The 16,284-nt window shown below is 38.7% G+C and overlaps 1 protein-coding gene across 3 annotated transcripts in view; it reads left to right on the top strand.

The window, feature by feature from the left end:
* Positions 1-16,284, top strand: part of TRIP11 (thyroid hormone receptor interactor 11) — an 83,731-nt gene that overhangs the window by 62,299 nt on the left and 5,148 nt on the right. For all 3 annotated transcript variants that reach the window (XM_008165732.4, XM_005285413.4, XM_065595622.1), the window contains 6 exons: positions 700-863; positions 1,214-1,317; positions 1,626-1,725; positions 13,414-13,495; positions 14,321-14,435; positions 15,061-15,186. In XM_008165732.4, the coding sequence (XP_008163954.2) occupies positions 700-863; positions 1,214-1,317; positions 1,626-1,725; positions 13,414-13,495; positions 14,321-14,435; positions 15,061-15,186 (691 nt within the window). The remainder of the gene's footprint in view (positions 1-699; positions 864-1,213; positions 1,318-1,625; positions 1,726-13,413; positions 13,496-14,320; positions 14,436-15,060; positions 15,187-16,284) is intronic.

The raw sequence follows: 16,284 nt of genomic DNA, 5'->3' as shown, positions 1-16,284 counted from the left end.
CAGAACTGGAATTAATTTGCAAACTGGATACCATCAGATTAGGCCTGAATAAAGACTGGGAGTGGTTGGGTCATTACAAAACCTAAACTTAATTTCCCCAATACTAATTTTTCCCTACTGTTACTCACACCTTCTTGTCAACTGTCTGTAATGGGCCACTCTCTTATCACTTCAAAAGTTATTATTCCTTCCTTGGTATTCTGCTGTTAATTGATTTATCTCGTTAGACTGACCTCACACTTGGTAAAGCAACCCCCATCCTTCCATGTACTTATACCTGCTCCTGTATTTTTTTCACTTCATGCTTCTGATGAAATGGGCTCTAGCCCACAAAAGCTTATGCCCAAATAAATTTATTAGTCTCTAAGGTGCCACAAGGACTCCTCGTTGTTTTTATTTTGTTCAGAGTTATGAACAGCCTCCATTCCCGAGGTGTTTGTAACTCTGAGGTTCTACTGTATTCAACAAGCAGTTTATACACTATACTACACTACATTCCCGTTTAGCCAAATGACCTGGGGGACATTACCAACTTTTGGATAAATGGAAGTGCTATTAATTAACATGGGGAATGCACTCTGGATTCAGATAACTATCGGCTTATCAGATAGAGGGAATTCAGAGAACTGGAATTATATGGGTGTGTGTGTGTGTGTGTGTGTATGTATGTATATAAAAAAATATTTTCTTTTGATGAAGCCATCAAGCTAGTCTGCAGGTGGAATCCTTGCAAGAGCAGCTGAACCTAGTTTCCAGGCAGAGAGATGAAACTGTGCTACAGCTTACCATGTCACAGGATCAGGTGAAACAGTATGCACTGTCACTGGCCAACCTGCAGATGGTACTAGAGCAATTCCAGCAGGGTAAGTTGCATCAAAAATCTTAAAGAAAAGATTGCAATGAAAATTTTCAGTCAGTATATTAGTTGTGATTTGGTGCATTGTTTTTAATTTTGGCAATCACCAATTGCATTCAAGTAGATTTTAATTTCAAAATCTCAATTTTACCTTTAATACACTTAAGGTGAAATTCTGGCCACATTGAAGTCAATGGTGAAAATCCCATTGACTTCAGTGAGTCCAGAATTTCACTGTTAGCGGTGCTGTATTTGGATTTCCATACCTAAGGTTGTACTGCTATACATCACAAAACCTAGAGGATTAGAAAGTGTGAACTAATTGTGTGATTTTTTTTTTTTTTTTTTTCCTTTTAGAGGAGAAAGCCATGTATTCAGCAGAACTAGAAAAACACCAAAAACAGACTGCAGAATGGAAAAAAAAAGCTGAAAAGCTAGAAGGGAGGGTTGAGTCTTTACAGGTGGGCTGAGAAGATTTTTAAATTACTGTATTAAATAATCCCAATTGTTGGGTTTTAAATACGTTATTACACAAGAATATATTAGATAACACTGTTTATAAGTCATTAGTAAAATTTTTGACTGGTGGAAGGGAGGAAAAAAGGAGGGCAAGCTAGTCAATAAGATGAAATTGTGCTGATTATCCATTTTCCTTGGATGTTTACAGTCCAAGTATTTAAATAACAGTGATTAAATTCTTTGAGTCTGAAATACTTTATTTTTGTCATGACAATAGATTATTGTGATAGTGACTTTCCTCTCCTTCCAGGAAAGTTTAGAGGAAGCAAATGCTGCCTTGGATGCAGCATCAAGGCTGACTGAGCAGTTGGATCTCAAAGAGGAGCAAATTGAGGACCTTAGGAAACAAGGTAAACAAGTTGATTTTTTTTCTAAAAGTGTGCAAGAAATTGAGGAGATGGTGTGGTACTCTGGAAAAGTTAGCAAAGGTGTGAACTAGTAACTTCTTTGAGTGTTGGTCCCTATGTATATTTCACTCTGGGATACAAACATTCTCCATGCATCTGGGACTGGAAGAATCTTGTCCATTGGTGCATACCTGCTCCCTTGCGATCAAACCACAGGCATAAGGGGCAGTGCAGACCAACCATCTTTCCATTTCCTCCTTACTGCCATATGATCTGTGATGGACCCTCCAGTGTCAAGAGCTGATCCTTCTCTTCATTCTGTAAATATTCAAAATAACATAAAGTTTTGTGGGGTTTTATAGACTTTCTGCTGGCTAGTATTAGTTTTATTAGTATAGTTAGCTGTTAGTTAGAATCCCATCCCAACCCCTCCAGTACGCTCCTAAATCCCATACTGGGAAGGCTGGATTATGCCCAGGATACCAGGCTTCAAAAACTGTGTTTCCTGTCCTTTGCTCCTTTTCAGTCAGTGACAACCAGCTAATGATGCCTTTATTGCCTCAAGGAAGCATAGCTCCACTAAGTTCAGTCTCTGCCACTCAGATAGTCCCAGACTAGGGGGACTCCTTGTACATCAGCCTTTTTAATGAAAAGATGGATGATTCCTTGCACTTGTTAAAGGAACCCCAAGGCAGCCCTCAGCTCCCAGTATGCACACCAATCCGGTAAAGATGATTTCATAAGCAGCCATGCAAACATATGCCCTTTCCACACCCTCTTATTATTAGTGTTTGTATGAGCCACCTTGCAAACGGCAAAAGGTGCAATGATCTAGATTCGCTGCTCCTTCTACATCAGCTGCATCTACTCAACCTCGCCCCCTGCTCAAAAAATATTTTTGACAGGACACTCAGGAGCTGTGAACTGATGTTGATGCCATATCCACCCGATTCCAAGGTTCACTTTGGTGGTCACCTAGCCCAGTTTTCCCACAATTGGAAAATAACAAAAGACAGATGGGTGCTGGATATTATCTCTCCCAGCTATACCGTTAAATTTATCTCTCCATCCCATTCAAAACCCTGTTTCCTATCCCTCTTCAGGGATCACTATCACAAGGGGACTCTCCTGCGGGAGATTGTTTCCTATCATAGGAGAAAGACTATCGAGAGGATGCCACCTCAGCATCAGAGAAAAGGATTCTATTTGAAATATTTTGTGGTCCCCGAGAAGAAGAATCTGGCAAATGGCATCACTTCATAGAATCATAGAATATCAGGGTTGGAAGGGACCTCAGGAGGTCATCTAGTCCAACCCCCTGCTCAAAGCAGGACCAATCCCCAAATAAATCATCCCAGCCAGGGCTTTGACAAGCCTGACCTTAAAAACCTCTAAGGAAGGAGATTCCACCACATCCCTAGGTAACCCATTCCAGTGCTTCACCACCCTCCTGAGGTCCCTTCCAACCCTGATATTCTATGATTCTACGAAGTGATGTCGTTTGCCAGATTCCATTTCCATTGCCTACAAGCTTGACTCTGAACAGTATATATACCCTCAAGGTGAAGGCTTCGCTGACATGGTGGAAAGACCCTCCATGTGTATGCATAAAGAAACACAAAATGATAATTACAGATACTCCCTTTCATATAGATGATCACAGAGCACAAGGTACTTGAACACCTTGGGAAACTAGAATGCACATAAATCTCCTGGAACTAAGAACAGTCTGAAGCTTGCATGGCATTCTTACCACTCATATAATCCTGATATAGCCTGATAATGTCAGACAAAATTATGACAATGTTCTACATAAACAACCAGAGGGGGCAAAATCCACCCACCATACATAGTAGCGGTCAACTTATGGAATTGGTGTATTGGGAACCACATTATGCTGTCATTGCATCTACTTGGTGCCCACAACTCACTGGCAGACAGCCTCACCAGACATTTTGCCACTGATCATGAATGGGGACTACATGACTCAATGGTGAACAACGTCTTCACTTAGAGGGGATCCCCTTCTTGAGATGTTTGCATCCCAGGTGAGAAGGAAGAGTGACGCATTCTGTTCCAAGAGACTTCAGGGACGCAGCTCTGAAGGAAATGCTCTCCTGTTGTCCTGGACAGGCCACCTGAGGTATGCCTTTCCTCCCATTCTGCTATTACCTCAGGTTCTGTGACAGAGCGCTAGTCGTTCTCATTGCTCTCAAATGGCCCAGGCAATTGAAAGATATTCATTCTTTCACTCACCTGGTGACATCAAAGGTCTGATTAGAACCCTCCCACCAGTGATGAAACCAATCCCACAATGGGAACTCGTCTTCGTATTCTCAACATTGACTAGGCCAGGGGTAATCAATTATTTTTAGTCAAGGTCCAAATTTATTGGTCAAGGTATAGTCAAGGTCCAGATTCCTGAGAAAATAATACAAAAATAATAACAATAATGATAAGTAAATAAAAAGATTTTGTGTTCCATTCAAAAGCATCTAGCGGTCTGGATTTGGCCCATGGTCTACCTATTGACTACCCCTGGACTAGGCCATTTGAGCTGTTAGCCATGTCCCACTTGTCCATAAAAGTTGCCTTCCTGGTTGCCCATCACTTCTGCCAGAAGAGTAGGTGAACTCAGGGCCCGGATGGCTGATCCACCATATGCAGTAGTTCACAAAGACAGTCTCGTTATGACTGCACATAAAATTCACCCCTAAAGTAGTTTCAGACTTCTGCATAAATCAGGTGATACACTTAGCTGTGGGTTTTTTCTGAAGCCTCATATCACCAATGAAGAGAGCAGACTTCATTCCCTCGATGTGAGACGTGCATTAGCATTTTACCTGCAACGAATAAAAATGATCAGAATGCCATCTAGATTATTTGTTTCTATAGCAGAATGAACGAGAGGGCAAACTTTATTCTCTCAAAGAATCCCTAAGTGCATCTTGGGTTGTATCTCCCTTCCTACAAAAGCAGCCTCAGTAGTAATTTCATGAGGAGTCCTTACTTACCTTTGCAAAGCAGCAATGTGGCACTCTAGCTATACTTTCATGATGTACCACACCCTCTTCAAGCCTCCACAGATGATTAATCCTTTGAGGTGGCAAACCTACAATCCTAAACTGCTTGCAGCTTTGCACCCTCTTCCTACCTCGGTATTGCTTGTGAATCATACACAGCGGAATACAACAGGGATGAGCACTCGAAGAAGAAAAGGAAGTTATCTTATTGTCACTGGAGTTCTTTGAGATCTGTGGTCCCTGTCTATGTTGCACAACCCGCCTTCCTTCCCCTCTTCTTCAGATCTTTAAACAATTTGCAGTAGAGAGAGAACCAGGGGTGGTTGGTCTGCACCATCCTTTATGGGGTTCACAAAATTAATTGCACCGCGACCCACTTCTGATAACTAAAATTACTACATGACCCCAGGAGGCCAAAGCTTGAGCCCCACCACCCTGGGCAGAGGGGTGGGGGTGGCATAGCCAAAGCCCTACTGCTCCACACAAAAGGGCCAAAGTCCAAGGGCTTCAGCCCCAGGCGAGGGGCCTGTAACCTGAGACCCACTACCCAGGGCTGAATCCCTCGGGCTTCGGCTCTGGGCAGCAGGGCTCGGGCTTTGGCTTCAGCCCCAGACCCCAGCAAGTCTAACACCAGCTTTGGTGACCCCATTAAAACAGGGTTGCGACCCACTTTGGGGTCCTGACCCACAGTTTGAGAACCACTGCCTTATATCGTTGTTACAAAGCACAAGGAGAGCAAAGACGTAGGCATAGACCAATGAACACTGCTTGCAAATTCTTCCAGTCCCAAGTGTGTAGCATGTATGCATATCCCACAGTAGAATACATGTAGCAGCCACACATATTGAGTTACAATAAGGTAACTTCCCTATTTTTCTCTTGTGAAGTAAAAGAACAGATTTGTGCCATCCTTGAAGATCTTTAATTTTTTCTTATAAACTGATGATTTGAAGGAAGTTTATAGTTCTTTTATTCGTGCTCTCCTATCAGGAGAAGCCGTTTGTATTCAGACTTCTTTCTAAGATACCTGTGCCCTTGAGTGAGTTTTGTCACCTTCTTTAAAAGCATGTTTCTAAGGTGCTCAGATATGATAGTGATGAGTGCCATAAAAATATCTTAACTGTAAATAGTTTCCATAATAAAATATGGGTATGCAAATAGAACTTTACTTATTTCCTCTCTCCTGGAGCTTCAGCTTTTTCTTGAACGTTCACTGTTTTTCTGTTGTGTTTATAATCCCGGGTCTGTTTTTTTATCCTGTTTAAAAAATACTGTGTCTTTGATATAAATTGTATTTGGAAGTTTTGATCTGAATTAAATAGTTACAAAGTTAATAATAGCAGAAGAAAAACGAAAGGTAAATATAGAGACAAGAGAGAAAGATGTGCTCAGTTGAGATTTGAAATGAGATGAAGAGGCAATGAGGCAGAGAAGTAGAAGATGTTCCAGGTAGCAGAAGTTGCACCAACAGAGGTGAGATTGGATGGAGGGGCATTCAGAAAGGTAGTAATGGATATTAGAGTAGAAAAAGGATATGATGTGTTTATGGTTTGACATCTGTGTGGCAATAGGCAAAAAGCAATTTATATTCATACTTTCTGCTTGTTTTTTTTAATCTTCATAATAAAGCGTCAGATAACCTCACATACACCTATCTCCCACTGACATCAATGGGAGTTATGTGCCTATATCAGAGACTATATTTTCGGATCTGATTTCACCTGTTTTGGAATGCAAGATTCTTGATTGCCCTATTGTTTAGAAAGATGTCTTGGACATATTCTTAGATTAAGTACTCTAAATGTTGATAAATGTTGTTATACTGTACTTTATTTTTAAGACAAAACTTGGCCAGACAGTGAAGGAGTTTGCCAGGAGAAACAATTTTGAAAAAGATAAATGGCTTTTGCTCTATGACTGCACTTAGACATGAATCGTATAATGAAGAGTTGTGTGGCTTTTTCTTTCATAAACAAGCTGGAGATTAATGATTCATAGTCATAAAATTTTAACATTAAAACAATGTTAGGAAACCTTAAAAGGCACAGTAACATTTTAGTTTTCAGAGTAGCAGCCGTGTTAGTCTGTATCCTCAAAAAGAACAGGAGTACTTGTGGCACCTTAGAGACTAACGAATTTATTAGAGCATAAGCTTTCGTGGGCTACAACCCACTTCTTCGGATGCATAACATTTTAGTGAAAATGATCAATTCTAATTCTGCTTTTTCATATCTGTATCAGCACACTGTATGATACGGTCTCAAGTTCACAAAGTGAAAACTTAGTTGTGAAAATTTAGGTACACTTCTACCCCAATATAACGCGACCCGATATAACACGAATTTGGATAATATGCAGTAAAGCAGTGCTCCGGGGGGGGGGGGCGGGGCTGCGCACTCCAGCGGATCAAAGCAAGTTCAATATAACGTGGTTTCACCTATAACGAGGTAAGATTTTTTGGCTCCCGAGGACAGCGTTATATTGGGGTAGAGGTGTATTTAGATATGGCAAACAAACATCATTAAGGTTAGATTGTGAGAATATTAGTTTTAAAATAGATGCCTCTGATGCAATTCAAATAATGGCTATATGAAGAACTTTGGGTTCATTTTGTTTTTATTTTCTTGTTGAATTAATTGTTGTTGCCATCAGTGTGATCTGATAGCATCAAACGTGCTAGCTCTCCTACACAACTCTGTCAGTATAACCCAGTCCTGACCTGTTACCCTTTCTACATTAGTCATGTTCCTTTCTTGAGGCAAGATTTACAGTTATGCCATTGCCTCAAGTTTTATGGTGGTTTTGTGGTCTGAACAAATACCCACAAATAACTAAGAGTACTGAACTTGTTAAATAATCCAGCCCAGTTTTAAACCTTTTTTTCCAAGCATGAGGGGATGTTCTGTACCTGTCTTGTTACCTTTTCCTTCTCTTCTCCCTTGCTCTCCTGACCATCCCTCCTTCTGCCCCTCTATCCAGGTGCCCTAGTCCAACCTGCTTTGCCATTACTGTACTTGCATGCCCAGCTTTCAACCTACCCAATCCACTCCTTGGATTCAGGCTTGATATGAGAGTCTGGGGGGTAGGAAGAGAGCCAGAAGGTGTCCATGTTAATTAGTGTCTGAAGATGAGGGGATGGTAAAGGGTCACTTGTGCCCTGCAGTCACTAGCAGTTCTTGGGTTTTGCTCATTCTCTTCCCCCGTCAAAGGGAAATTATTGGAAGATCCTTCTTCTTTTGAGTTTCCATGGGGGAAGGAGCCCAGAGTGTCTCATCGCCCCCTGTAATGGTAGCTTCTGCTGTTGAGCAGCGAACATATTCATCTGATTCCTACGGCTCATTTTAAAACTTTGCTGGTGTTTTTATTTTTTTCTTCCTCATCTTCATTGACCAACTCATTCTTGTCCCTTAAAACAAACTTTTCATTTTAAAGCAAATGGATAGGAAAGCTTGGGGTCAGAGAGGAAGTAGGGGTGCAAAGTAATTTGCCAACTCTCAGCTATTTCAGCAACAATTCTCCAGAAAAGCTGTGACTCTTACTAGTTGATTGAATGATTGTTTACTCAAATTGCAGTTGTGTGTACGCAAAACTTGGGCTCCTGTGGGCAAAGTTAGGGGTATTTCTCCAAGTCCACATATGACTTCTACAACGTAAATTGAACCATCTGTATAGCTTGATTTCAGTATAGTTGTTCCCTGTGAAACTCTCCCTGACCCCAAGGACCAAATTGAACCTTGGCGTAAGCAGACAAAACTCCCCCTCTTGTGAGAGGGTGTGCTCATGCCAGGGTGAACTTAGTCCCATAGTTTTGCATTTGGTGATTGTGGTGGTGGGAAGGTTGGTAGGTCTCAGTAGGTTTGAGCTTACAGGCAAGGTTGGGTCTTAGTATGGTTTCAAATGATAATGTGATATTTGCAGTGTTGTTTTAGCCATGTTGGTCCCAGAATATGAGAGAGACAAGGTAAATGAGGAAATATTCAAATCTCAGGAAGAGCTCTGTGTAACTCAAAAGCTTGTCTCTTCCACCAACAGAGGTTGCTCCAATTAAAGATACTACCTCACCCACCTTGTCTTGCTCAATGTGATATAAGCAGTTTAGTGTAAAAACTTGATACATAAGGGAAACAACGTTTTACTTGGTTAGAAGTATCTATTAAATAGTAGATTTTTTATTTATTTTTTTCAGAAAAGGCTCTCTGTTTTTTAACATGTTATTTATTCAAGAAAACATATGATGTCCTGTTGAAAATGGGCCAAATACATTCCCAGACACAGCTTTGTTGGCCAAATCTTTTGAAGAATTTCTTTATGGATTTTTTTGGCAGGAGAACTGATATTTAATGGGAAAATATAAGACATACCAGATGCAGTTTTTTGAATTGCCATAAATGGTTAACAAATTATTGGAGACTGTCAGAAATGTCTCGTTTACAGCAATCCATACTGAATTTTGGCTCAGGTCTCTTCTGCTGTGCACTCTTTTCATACCCATGAAATAAATGATTAAATTGTATTCAACTGTGAAATTATACTTGTGATGTCACAATACTTTAGAAGGAAATATATTTCTGAGATGTGGACTGATTATAAAACAGTTTATTCACTCTACAAATGAGTGTAGATATGTAATAGCCATTAAATTGACCCTTATTAAACTTATGATGGAATATAGCTATTAAGGTGACCCTTAGTGAGCTCATGATAGAATAAATGTTTTGGCAAAAGTAGAATAATATATTTAGCAATAATATTTTCACTTTAAAATGTATTGGTAATGTTTGTATTGACTATGAGGAATAAGTTTTGAGATGAACAGTTGAAATATAGTGTAGTCTAAAGCAACACCATTAAGTTGAAATCTGGTCAATTAAAAAAAGGGGGGGGGGAGCTGTTAAAAGGTAATTTCAGATACTACATCTGCTCCTGAGTTTCCTTGTCAATTTTTTGGTTTTGTAATCACATTTTCCAATTTTTTTAAATGATTTTCTCTTCCCTGTTGCTCTCTGAAAGACCTACACAACATACCATGTCAGCTAACTCATATGGCCCCCAGAGCTTTCAGCTTTTCTTAAAATTTCTTTCTTTAAACTTTGGTCTTGTGGAAACCCACATATTAAGTTATTTTATATAAATTATGCTTCTTTATATCTTTAAAACCTTGATTTTAAAAGCACACCCTTTAATGTCTAGCATTTGCAAAAATTTGGAATTTGCAAGTGTGTGTTTGTATTTAAGCAGCCATTCTCTGGCACGTTGTGCATCAGGATGGTTCTCTGATCGCATCACATCCTCAAAGTTTGTTAATGCTAATATGTGGGATTTCTCAATTTACCCTTGTATTCAGAGTGTAATTGATACTGATGTGCAATAATAAATCTGATTATTAGAAGGGGGGGTGTGTGTGTGTAATTGCAAAGAGAGATCAATCAATCTATAAATAGTGTATAGAAAAGTTTTTACTTTGTTTTGAATAAAAAGACTAATCCTTATGCCTCTGGAGTAAGATTTTTCCAGCATTACACTAGTTACTTTCTTTCCGCTCTGCACTCTATAAAATTCAGTTTGTGACACACAACTATTACAGTTATACTTGGAGTCCTCAAACAGGATACATTAGAACATATCAGTTTCACAGCTAAGCTCTTTGATGTATATAGAAAGTCCTGCTGAGGGTGGCATGGGAGTTATTACTGTTAATTGAGAAAACCCCACTGTGCCAACATGATTGTGGGGTGAATTTTAGAAAGGATTACAAGCCATGTGGAAATTAGAGTGAAGTGTTTTTCCATGTATGTCAGATGATTTGTAACAAAAAGAAGTTGATAAAGTTACCCCAAATATATATTTACTTATTGATAGTTCTTCATAGGAATTTTACTTACATATTTTAGTGATTCGGGCTTGTAGATGTCCATATCTTATGGTCAGCTTCTTAATACAGAAAATATTGGATTTAAAAAGTTTACTTAAAATTTACAAGTATAATTTGAAATTCTCTGAAATATACAAACACATGAGCACGGGGAACCTCCTGCAAGGGTAGATAAACCTGATGGACATTTCCTACAAGATTGAAGATGATAGCCTCTCAACTCTGCAGAGGAAGGGAAGGAAAAGCTCCTGGTCTCTGTTAATGTTACATGAGAGTGAAATCCATTTTACCACAGAGGCTCTGCATGAAACTCCTATGCCCCAGTTAAGCCTTTATATATGGTACATAGAGATTTGTACCTGCCCTTTGCATTAGGTTGAATGTAACCCTGAGGGAATATGTCTTGCAAAATCCAAACTTGGCAATCATTTTAACCCTAGTCGGGAGAAGACTTCTCCAGGGGCGTTCGTGTCGTTAGGGTGTTTGTCAAGGTGGTCAGCTTCAATATAATCTAGACAATTGTCCATGTAGCTGAAGTGGCTAAGAGATTCTCTGCCACTGAGGTGAAACTGACCAATGAAACCGTGCGGAAGGGGCATTCTGGTATCCTGCATGTTGGTGACAAATGTAAACTAGTCAAAGATTGATCCAAGTGGTGCTCGATCTGCAAAGAGACCATTTTCCTTTGGGATTTGCCATGATGATGATAGGAGAAGAAACCACCAGAGTTTAGCATCTAACACTACCGTTTAGCATCTAATACTACCCTGGAAATATCTTTTAGTTCCTAAGCAATTGTCAACTTTGTCTTAAATCCCAATACATTTTGAAAGTGAAGAAGTTGTCTAGCAATTACTTTACTATTTCATTGTGCAAAAAATCTTTAATTTATCTAATATCTGTTATTTTTTATTCCATATTTTAATATAATTTTATGAGTAGGAATCTTGGCATGTTTTCTCACAACATTAATGTTGAATAAAATGGCTTTGTTGTGTGAATTTCCTTAGGGATTTATTTTTCTCTCATAACAATATTTTAGGAATTCATAAGCTATTTTTATCAGCTTGTTGGGTGATGGCAGGTCAAACAAAGTCCAGGATACAGTTCCATAGGGTGGTTAGGTGATTGTATGTGTATAAGAAAAGGCAAGTGGTTGAGTTATATGTAATATTAGATGCATAGAGAAATGGATGCCATTAAACTGTTTGGGAAGAATGATGATCATAGCAACAAAAGGACTAAATCTGATGCCTGTTTTGTCTGTATGAAATGAATCATTGTTCTCGGTAACTTCCCTACTGGACATATCAGTCACAAAACCACACTGTAGTTGACCATTCAGCATATGATTTCCACTCAGCTGTGATCCAGCAGATCAGGGTATTGCATCACAACAACCAATTGGAACATGGAGCTGGCAAGTAGGAATTCAGGATAGTGGCTAAAGGTCCATTTTTGAAACTTTTTTAACTCCATAAGTATTGATATTTATTTAATTTGCAAATCATACCATATACCTAACAGCTTTTGGCCCTCTCATTTGTCCCTCAGCTGCATGTCTCAGGGAAATTTCATGGTATCTGTGATGTTCCAGTCCAACCATTTTAAACTGAATTTTCATACTTCCAAAAAGCCATTTCAGTCTCTCCTATAACTCCTTTTCATTATTAGGGTTATTGGCATAATGGACCATGTAAGTGTGCTGGTTCTGGAGTGCATGCACATGTTTCAGCGCGCTGTTTCGCAGCTTGGGACAGTGGCTGAGTTAGGTGCTGGCAGCCCAGGGTTGCTAAAGAGAAAAAGAAGAAAGACTCAGGGCCAGAGGAAGGACGCTGGTGAGGGGCTTTTTGCCAAACAGATGGGACTGCCTGGTGAGAGATACCTACAGAAAGCAAAGATAGACGCTTTACTGATGAGAGGCTTTAGGTCCAGACAGTTGGATCTGGTTTTTGGGAAGGAATGCTGGAGTCCGTGAAAGTTTGTTTTGCATTGAGATGATGTTGAACTGCGAAGTTACTTTAATAAACCAAACCCCGAGAAGGGATGGAACTTGTCTCATGAACTTGTCTCTTCCCTTGTGCACTGGGAAGCTAAAAAGGCAGAACACAAATGACCAGATGGCATACACTGACCCTGTTACAGACCAGAACACACCATAAGAGTCATTGCAGTCTTGCGTCAAACTGGCAGTCTGCAAAATTATACCTGGAAAATGGGATAAAGTAAAATGCAAATAAATGTTTCTGTTTCCCAACATGAGAAAATAGCTCTAAAAGTGCTAACATTTTCAAGCCTGTTGGGGTGTCAATAGCAATTTATGGCTAATTCAGGAGACCCAGTGGGGTAGGTTTGGTTAGTATGGTGACCGAAGTGGTTTCTAAGTTCATAGTCTACCACTGTATAAGATTTCAGATAGGACTGAAATCATACTTAGAATGTACTGAAGCAACTCATGAACTGTTGCATAAGATCTAATTTTCCAGCTTTAGTTAATTTAACTGCAGCTGAACAATTTACCAAGCCTCATGCAGTGGATTTATATCCTGCTGTCTGTGCTTTGGCTCACTTTGCACTGAATGTGCTGGGTATTTTAGCTCATATTAAAATATTAAATACTTTATTAAGTGAACACTTTCCAAATACATCATCTTTATTAAAAAAAAACAGCTTATTTTAATAATATTGATGCATTTTATTTGAAAACATAAATGTGTATATGACTTTGAAGTGTATATTATCTTAAAATCTTCTATTTTAGTTAATTTACAGTGAAATTACATATTAATTCTCTAGGTGAGATCAAACAAGAAATGTTAGAAGATGCACAAAACAAACTAATGAACCTTATAAACAGCACAGAAGGGAAAGTGGACAAGTAAGTGACTTTTTTTAATTGGTGTATTTATAATTTCTTTGCTCTTCATCCTATACATCCCTTCTTAAAACTACACTAACCGAATAAGAATAGTTGTCATGGTGTAGATTTAGGTTTCTGCATAAAATCTTTCAAAAAAATAGTGAATACTTGCATATTTTCCATTGTACAGTCATTTTAAAGATTAGTTTTGAAAATTGAAATAAAAATGTTTGTCTAAGCAGAATTAAAATGTGTCTTCTAAACAAAATTTGCATTATTGATTGTTGCTTATTTATAATTCTAATTTGACTCTAATTTCTTGACTTTCTATCTGTAGTTCAATGCTAGTACATTGTAATCGGTCTAGTGCACAAAAAGTAAGCCTTCTCACATAGCTGGCAGCATCTGGATATCAGATTCTCATTTGGTTCCCCCCACTTAGAATTGATATTAAAACTATAGTCACTCTACTGTTTCCTTCCTTAGGACTGGTTCAAGACAGTACTTAGCTTCTTGCTTCTTGCTCCATCTCAGTGAAATATATCACTTCCTCTGCATGTGAATCATTGTTCCCTCAGTCTCAGTAGATAATAAGGCCATTTGAAAGCTTCTCCAAATTATAACCCACAGTATAGGAAGTGTTTTGGGAGCTTAAAGGAAATTGGTGAGGTTGCCATTTATTTCTTGCATCATACATTTTAACTTTGGTTTATTATGATGATGATAAATTAGAAAAGGGTATGTGAAATCGTTTCAAGAATAAGGATTAATATGTTAATATTTTGGCGCCATGAGTTCTGTAAAAACTGAATGGATTAATTAGCTTTCTCTTCATTTTTGTAGGGTCTTGATGAGAAATCTCTTCATTGGTCATTTTCATACTCCAAAGAATAAGCGTCATGAGGTCTTAAGGTTAATGGGAAGTATTTTGGGGATCAAAAAGGAAGAGCTAGATCAGGTAAATACCGCATTAAAAACTAGACTTCCTCTTTCATTTAACATATATTTGTGATGTTAGTAAAACAGAATGTTATTTTCTGCTGCTGAGTTAAATGCCAAGGCCAAGCAATGTTTATGGAAAATAAAAAATTTGGCCTTTCATCTGTGTTCATTCTTAAAAAGAGACATGCTGATCCTACCGGATCTTACGATGATTTTAATAGAATAATAGATGCAGGATGTCATTTTGTCTGATGGATGTTGATGTAGTGGAAGGGAAGAGCTTCACTTGGTTGCTAGTACAGTAGCTATAATATGACAATCTGAGAATGTTTACTTCAGTTAGTCAAACTAGTTTAACTCATGTATACAGGCTTATTTAAACAGTGGTTTTATGCATAACAGGATTTTAGACCAGCGGGATATTTCAGAGTGGTGGAGAACAGTTTTAAAGCTTTTGTCAGTAAATAAGGGTTCGCTGTTCGTCAGATAAGATAATCTGGAACAGTTCCCTTTGCCATTTGTGAGCAAATGTAAGGGAGCCAGCACATAAGCTGATTTTTTGTATGTTTGTTTGCTTTTTGTTGGTTGGTTTTGCTGTTTTTTCTTTGTTTCAGCATTTCTCTTTTTTTAATTCTCTCTAGTTATTGTCTGAAGACCAAAAGGGTGTTACCAGATGGATGACTGGTTGGCTTGGTGGAGGAGGAGCTGGATCAAAGAGTGTCCCGAGCACACCTATAAGACCAACTAATCAATCTGTTTTCAATAGTGTAAGGATTAATTATACAATTCTCTACATTTAAATGCAAAAGCTATGACAGTTACATATCAATGCTAACATTTTTAGTTTTGGTATTTTGGTCTTGATTTAATGTTGGTTTTATTGATAATAGATCTTGAATTACTTGTGTGCTTAGTGCAACTAGTTTGTTTTCCAACATTTTTTTAAACCAGTAATAAACAGGAGGTTAAAAGTCATACTGGCCTGAGGTCCATACTAAGTGCTGGGCTACTACCAAAATATTACAGCTCTTCTAGGGATCGATGACCTCGTTGTCCACCAGGAACCTTTATTGTGTGAACCTTCAGAGCTAGAGGTTAAATACATTATTTGAAAGCTGGGAGTCTTCAGCAGGCTGCAGGATATAAGACCATGAAATCATACTTTGATTACAATTTTGTCCTTCCCTTTCCCCAAGCTACCCCCACCCTCCTTTCAATTTTAACTTGAAAGCTGGAATTCCTAGCTTTTCTGTGCTGTACATCGTTGGTCTTAGGTTCAGAAATTCTTGAGAAAGCAGCCACTTTTCAAGTTTTATAAAGTGGTGATTCTGACTCTGTAGTCAGTAGACTGGAGCCTTTCTTGGTGGTCAGCAGAATGGAACATATTTGAGAATCAAGCAGTGAGCAATAAGAGGGTTTGGAAGTGGGATGTTTTGGGGGTTGTTTTTTGTTCACCGTGCCACAGAATAAAAATGTTGGAGAATTGATGTAAAGCGTTAATCTCTAACTGTAAGCTTATGGGAGGATATTGGCTACTAAAATGATGCAAGCAATGAAGTGGAGTAATAAAGTAAGCCACCAGCCAGAGTTGTGATTTTTAAGGTGTAGATGTTTGCTGCTAATGTAAATTGTCTTAGTAGTTTCACAGGCATAAAGAGGAGGATTAATAATTTTGTATCTGCAGTGCTTATTCTCCTAGCAAAGTCTGAGTCCTATGCTTTTGCTGACATCATAAGCAGTTCCTGGTCCCATATTCATGGCATAGTGTGTCAGATAAACAAAGTGGAGAAAGTAATGGCCTTAAAAAAACTGACATTTTCTTCTCTTTATTAAGCTGTTGTAACTTGGGTGACAATGTTCCTGTG

The sequence above is a fragment of the Chrysemys picta genome, chromosome 4 (genome assembly GCF_011386835.1).
Source record: "Chrysemys picta bellii isolate R12L10 chromosome 4, ASM1138683v2, whole genome shotgun sequence".
Classification (NCBI taxonomy): domain Eukaryota; kingdom Metazoa; phylum Chordata; order Testudines; family Emydidae; genus Chrysemys; species Chrysemys picta.
This window is presented reverse-complemented; position numbering and strand designations above follow the sequence as displayed.